We start from the raw sequence: 7,542 nt of genomic DNA, 5'->3' as shown, positions 1-7,542 counted from the left end.
TTAAACGTCATATTTTATTCGATTTTTCATTCAATAATCTTCATAAATTATTCGACAAATTGTTCTTGTTATTTTTATCGATCGAATTGAAATGCAATTAAACCTTTAAATGATAAATACTATTGATCGTATGAATTAGTTTGATTAAGAACAATAAATAAATAAATAACAAAAAGAAAAAAGAAAGATTTATGAGAAACTTGCAACTATTATAGCACAAACCTTTCTTAGATTATTATTGCGTTGCAACATTTGAATAAATAGGAAAAATTATGTAATTAATTCGAGTTATTTGTTTTGTTTATATTGTAATAACTATTGAATAATATTTTCTCTCGGATAGTATTTCGTAGCTATTGCAAATAAATAGAATAAATACAAATTCAAGAATATCATGAGTAAAAATTATTATAATATCAATTTATTTATTATTTTTAATTGAAAGTTATTATATAAATATCACGATTATAAATTTATTTTCCCCTATGAGATATTTTATCAAATTTACATGAATCGTTATTGTAATTTATTAAAAAAAAAAAAGAAAAATATACGTAAGCATCGATCGCAAGAAATGAATTAGTTTAGATTTTGCATTTCGAAACTATTACAACATTCATTTGAACTATACGAATAAATATTAATTCCAACTATTAGAATACAATAATTAATCAAATGATACAACGAATAATTAGTAGAAATAAAATGTTATTTTTACGTTTCAACACACACACACACACATATATTTATAGAAAAGTATAACGACCGGTAAAATGAAATTCTTTTCGATAAATCTATATAAATAATTTATAGAATATATTGATAAAAAGAACGAAATAGTAGTATCGTTTAGTAAATGGAATGATATGAATAATTCAAAAGCTTATTCACATCTATTAACGCTAATCGTGCCATTTGCGAAAATGTAAATTATGAACAGCGTGTTAAATTATTGACAGTTCGCTACTGTGTTCGTTGGTGAAGCGTGAAGTTACGCGTGTCATGCCAATTATATATATATATATAGTGTACACTTTTTTTAAAAATAAAGAAAAAATAAACACACGCTCGCTTTTACGTATCGTTGATTTTTAACCGATAACTATAATACTGAGCAATATGATCCCAATCGATCTTGAAACAATGCTTCTAGCGTGACACCAACCAACCAGAAGTTTGCACGAATTTATCAGATATGACAGATGTGGTCCCTATCGTTGATATAAAGAAAAAAAAAAGAAAAAAGAAATATTATCTTCCTTCACAGCCTCGTTTCTCAGATGAAAATCAAATGTGAATTATTCTATAGGAGTGAAAAAGAAAGAAAAGTATAAGAGAGAGGAAAAAAAGATAAGAGAAAGAGAAAGTAGATTTTTAAATCAGCTAGAACACTCATAAGAAATTCATACTACAAAGAAATTCGCTTTGGCTAACATAATTTATTTACTATTCTAATAAGAATATTCTCTATGGTAATATCGATCCTAATAAAATCGAATGAAATCTTACTAACGATTGTTATATTATAATAATCTTTTATTTCAAATATTAACAATGTAATACTGCATTTTTTTCATATTTATTCGGTTTTTAATGTATAATTGTAATAAGTTAAAATATGAATTTAAAAACAAAATGATCTTGGCAGATTATTTTTATCCTAAAAGTAACATTCAAACAAACAAAAAACACAATTATTAATTAATATATTATTTAATTACGCTATTATTAATTATTATAATAAATAATAGAGTAAGTGTGGTTATTACTGTGGTTAAAATTTAATAAAAAATAATGACTTTCTGCTGGAAACAAAATTTAAAATATTTAATTTTAATAAAAATTTAAAATTTAAAATATTAATAAAATATTTAATAAATATTAAATAAATATTTAAAATCATAAAAAAAAAACATTTAAATATGATTACAAAACTTGTACTTTACATTTGATTTATTTTTCCATCCGTAATATTTTCCACGCAGTAATTGAAAATTTGCACTAATAGAAATGCACAGTATATACAGTATTATTTATTAATTTCCATTTATTTTATTTTAAAAGCTTATTTTCGTTTGATTAAAGTAATATTAATTATATATCGTTAAAAAAGAAAACAAATATGAATATCGATTAATTAAAATACGTTTTTTAAAATATCAAAATTTTTAACCGCAGTAATACCTCGCACTTACCCAATAAACAAAACAAAAGAAGAAGATGGACAAAAATTGATAAGCGCATATATGCGTCCTCAGTCAACGCGAATCTCTTTCGTTGGACGCATATATGCGCTCATAAGCGTTCAAAGTGTCAAACGATTAAATCGAATTAAAATAAAAACTGGTTTGTGTACTTATGTACGCACGTAAGAAGTTATACTTCTTTGTCGTACCAAAACGAATATAACCTCAATAACCTCAAAAATAACTTCAAAAAAAACTTCAAAGAAAAAAAAATAACTTAAAAAATAAATAATTATTATTATATATATATAAGAAAGAATAAAAAAAACTGGTGTGTGTACTTACGTACGCACGTAAGAAATTATACTTCTTTGCCGTACCAAAACGAATATAACCTCAATAACCTCAAAAATAACTTCAAAAAAAAACTTCAAAGAAAAAAAATAACTTAAAAAAAAACTGGTGTGTGTACTTATGTACGCACGTAAGAAGTTATACTTCATTGCCGTACCAAAACGAATATAACCTCAATAACCTCAAAAATAACTTCAAAATAAACTTCAAAGAAAAAAAAATAACTTCAAAAAATAAATAACAATTATTATATATATAAGAAAGAATAAAAAAAGAAAAAAAAAATATCAAAATCTAGATATCAGTCCATACTAAATATAAGAGAGATATATCGAATCACTTCACGCGTCAACAGCCATGGCACGGTTGCAGCATTAGTTCCCGCTCGATCATTTAAGTAAAGCAGCGCTGAGTACGATTAGTACTTGGATGGGTGACCCGCTTGAGAAAAAAACAAAAGAGGAAGAAGAAGAGAAAGAAGACAACTTCATGCCGTAAATTTGAAATCACTTTGCCGCGCATCGTAAATACCGAAAAACTTCGTGGTGTCGTTCGGAAAAAAATCACTCGAATCACATTTCCCAAAAGAAGTATAACTTCAAAGAAAGAATAAAAACAAAATAAATAGCATTAACAAAGTTGAGTTGAAGAAAAATATGCACATGGAAGAAGAAGAAGAAGTTAGTGGTTTGTGCGCGCGCGCGCGCGCAAACATTCAGAGAATATGTGGTGCATCGTGAACTATGCATCACGGGCTGCACCCCACGCGGTGCACCTTGGTATATTAGTCACTGCGTACGGGCACCAACTGCCGGGACCAAATTGAGTCTTTGCCATAAACTAAGCCGTAAAAGGGGTTGCAGTCTCTGGGAAATGCTCGTTCGAAAAGAGAGTACTCGATAAATATAAAATAAAAATAAAAATAAAAATAAAAATAAAACATACACTAAAAAAAAAGAAAAAAAAGAATCCCCAGAGTGGGAATAAATACTTTTTATTTCTTTTTCTCTTTTTTTATCTTGCTTGGTTGGAAGAAGAAGAGATGGAAGATTACAAGAGAAAGTGAAATTGAGAGATGAGACATTCTAATTTATGATAATGTTCGAACGTTTCCTAAAAAGATTATCCTTGTATCCTCATTCTACATTTTCGCGCAGATAGATTGCTGTTTTTTGTTATTAAAACTTTTTTATGATTTTTATTTTACGTTTGTTGTTTCGTCTTTATCTTTTTGTTTTTCTTTTTTTTCATCTTACGTTTATTTTCTCTTCCCCTGCCCTCTCTACTGTAAAATCGCGTATTACACAATTGTTTATCGCGTTGCTCGAATTTATTTTTTCGTTTTCTTGACTGCTTTTTGATTCAATTTGTTTTTTTTTTCGATTATTTCGTGTTTGGTTTCATCTTATTTTTTCTCTTTTCTTCTTCTTCTTCTTCTTCTTTTTTACTTCGATGCTTGAAGATATCGATTTATATACATTTTTTGTTTTTTATGAATTCTTATTGTGTAATTTCGTTTGCAAAAAATAAATTTATTGATCAACAAATTTAGTTAGTAAAACGTTCGAGATCTTTTTTTATGTTTGTATTCTCGATTGATTTATTTACTTTTACAAACATATTCAAGGACGAAAAATAAATGAATTATCGAAGCGCTCGGAATCGATGTTCCTTTTTTTACTTTCTATCCTGTTTATCGTTTTTATTTGGAATGATTAAAAAAATGAATCAATTAGGTATGACACTTGGATATTTTTTTTATATCAGAATTTCCATCGAGCGAAGGATTATTTTTTATTGAAATATGAAATAAGAAAGTTGAATTAGATTTGAAGTTTATTTTTTTTTTTATTACTTTCAAGGATAAAAAATAAATAAATCATTGAACTTCTCGATTTCTTTTTTTTTATTTTTTTTTTTAATTTCAAATCTCTTCTATTCGCTTTCGAAGATGAAAGATAAATTAATCATGTAAACATTTAAATCTCTGTTCTAGGATTAACGCGAAATCTTCGTCTTTTTTTTTGCCTAATATAAAAGAAAACAAGTTTGCCAGTGAAGTATTGGATTCTTGTTTTTGGCCATCATTACATAATTTAATAAATTTTATGTTAATGAGAGAATGTAATTTAGTCATAATAGTATCTAAAAATAGCTGATCATCTGTTCTTGGGTTAACCATGTAACATTGTTGAATCCTATTTTTAAACTATGCGAAATACAATGTAGAAAAAACTAAACACAAAAATATAAATATACCAATAACTATCTACTCAATTACACGGAAGTACAAAAAATATGAAAATCCTTGATAAAAAAAAGTAGAAAAAAAACATAAAAGTCAAAGATATTTTAAGCAAATTTATGAACCTTTTAAAACTGTACTTTTATTATCATAAAATAACGTTATGTGTACAATCCTATTAATGTTTTTAATTTTAAAATATTATTATATGAAATATCTACAAATTTATGATGTTACTTGATTAATAAAACAATTTATCTGAATGCATGAATCATTGAACATAGATCAAAATTAAATTACTTCAATAATTAATTATATTTTTATTTATAAAAATCTGTTCTGTCTAAAGCCCTGCTGTTCTTTTCTTATTCCTGTCTGTCCTATTTCCTTCGTTAGGATTTTCGTCATCAACTTCTGTACTGCACTGGTGTCTGTCTTTGTCCCTTTTTTGAATATGGGTATTGTTATGCTCTCTTTCCATTGCACTGGCACTTTTTTTTCGTTTAATATTTTATTAAAGAGAGTACTTAATTCCTCTGTTAGTGCGTTTCCTCCATATTTGATTAGTTCATTTGAAATCTCGTATGTTCCTGGAGTCTTACGGTTTTTTAGTTTGTCTTTTGTTTTTTGGATTTCTTCAGTGATGATGGCGTAGTCATATGATGTTTCTTCTTCCACTTTCTCGCGTGTGTTGTTAGTTTCCTTCGTCCTATTTTTGTACAGTTTTGTGAAATATTTGTCCCATTCATCTGTTTTGATTCTGGCGGTCTGTATGTATTCGTTTACTTGTTTTTTTTCGGTTTCTTAGCATGTTCCATACTTTTTTATGCTCATTGTAGGTCGTGTTTCATGTCAGCCGAGAATTTTTCCCAATAATCCCGTTTGATTTGTATAATTGCTTCGTTCACCTTGTTTCTAGTTCATCAGTAATCGTCGTATGTTTTTGTTTTAATTCAGTACTGTTGGTAGGCCAACCTTTTTTCTTCTGCTAGGGTCCTTACATCTACTTTGAACCAGGGAATATTATTTAGTTTTGCGTTGATGTTGCATTTCCTTTTTCCTAGAGCTTCTTCAGCAGCTCCCATGATGTTTGTTTGTATCTTTTGCCATGGCGTCTCTACGTTGTCTATTTCTACAATTTTGTGTCCTACTATTTTTTACTCTAATCGTTTCTAGTTGTTTCATCTGTTATCAATTCTATATTTAGTCTTTCATTTGTTCTTTGTTTTCTATTTTTAATTCCGTTTTTTTGCGATAAGCGTGTTTTTCCTTATTTTTACCAGTACCAGATTATGATTACTGCCTGTGTTTGCTGAACTTAGCACTCTGACGTCCAGTATTTTTGTGGGATGTATATTCTTATTTCTTATTACGTAATCTGTTATCGATTTCTGTCCTCTGGTGTTTTCAAAAGTGAATTTATGTTGGGGTTTATATGGGTACAATGTATTATTGATCTGTAGTTCATTCATAGCGCAGAAATTAATCAGCATGTCTCCGTTGTAGTTCAGGGTGTCCTCGTTGAAACGATTTCTAATCCCATTTATTACCTTATTACCGATCCTTGCATTGAAGTTCCCGAGTATTACAGTCTCGTTTTGCCTAGGTATGTTGTCTAGGTGAGCTTGCAGCAGTTCGTAGAATTTTTTTTTCTTTTTTTGTGGTTTGGTGACATCTGGAGTTACCTGTAGAATCCTGTCGCTGATGTATTTGGACTCTTGTACGTTATTTTCGTATCTGTGGTGTACCAGTAGGCCCACTTCTGAAGTGGCTCTTTCATTTTTATTTTTCCCGCTATAGAATAGGATATATTTTCCATATCTAAGGTTTCCTTTAGCTTTTTTTTGGTTTTGGAAAGAGCACAGATACCTAATCTGTATTTTCTCATTTCTTCTATTACTTCTTGGTCTCTGTTGTTTATGTAAGTTACATTCCAACATCCTATTCTAAGCGTTTCCATTTTATTTCGTTTTTTTGCATATTCCTTTTTTTCTTGCCGTGTCGTCATCGATATTTTCCGTCCTGTCCGAGGCTTTATTGCTATTTCTGGGAGCGCTTTATTGTTTTTACTGAGGGTAGGTTGCTAGCCTCACCCTCGAACCCTCCTCCTTTGTCTGGGCTTAGGACCAGCTAGGTATTAAACTATAACTAGGCGGAATTTATCTTCAAAGTAAACGATAAATTTATTTAAATAAATATTCCCATTATATTCATCGTTTTTATTTTTTTGTTGAATTAAGTTCATTGATTTATTTTTGCATTCCAAAAAAAAATACATAAAAGATCGTTTAAAAATTTTTTAAAGCTTGCAACTGATAAACCAGACGGAAACAAAATTCTTTTACGTTTTTGGATCACAAATTTGAACAAAGTATTCAATAATTACGGGAAAAATAAATTTTTTACGTACTTTTCCTTTAGATCTTGAAATTACGATTTTGACTTTATCACAGATGTTCTTAATTTTATTTTTTATATGATAAGAATAAAACTTGCCAGAATTCTTTCGAGAAATCTGATGTAATCGTTAATAACCTTCATTGGCTCAAACGTTTCCTTTCCTGGCATTGAAATCTCTCATTCCGTAATCCCGTTTATAAAATACTAGTTTTAAAAAACATCTCATTTTGTCAATATTCTCGTATAAAAAATTTTTTTCTTTTATAAACCTTTTCCTTGCTACGATTAAAATTAAATTTAACTTCGATACGAAATTGAAAAATAATAAAAAAAAATAAAAAATAAAAAGTCAAATCG

At 28.3% G+C, this 7,542-nt stretch overlaps 1 protein-coding gene across 1 annotated transcript; it reads right to left on the bottom strand.

The window, feature by feature from the left end:
• Positions 1 to 5,856: 5,856 nt before the first annotated feature.
• LOC122515588 (craniofacial development protein 2-like) lies at positions 5,857 to 6,725 on the bottom strand. Its single transcript, XM_043632988.1, has 3 exons — positions 6,655 to 6,725; positions 6,066 to 6,579; positions 5,857 to 5,970 (listed from the first exon to the last, which is right to left on the bottom strand). The coding sequence occupies exons 1-3, from the start codon at positions 6,723 to 6,725 to the stop codon at positions 5,857 to 5,859; spliced, it is 699 nt and encodes a 232-aa protein (XP_043488923.1).
• Between the last annotated feature and the right edge of the window lie 817 nt (positions 6,726 to 7,542).

Source organism: Polistes fuscatus, unplaced genomic scaffold (genome assembly GCF_010416935.1).
Source record: "Polistes fuscatus isolate 324 unplaced genomic scaffold, CU_Pfus_HIC Scaffold18, whole genome shotgun sequence".
NCBI lineage: Eukaryota > Metazoa > Arthropoda > Insecta > Hymenoptera > Vespidae > Polistes > Polistes fuscatus.
Note: the sequence above shows the minus strand (reverse complement) of the source record. Positions and strands in the feature narration are given on the sequence as shown.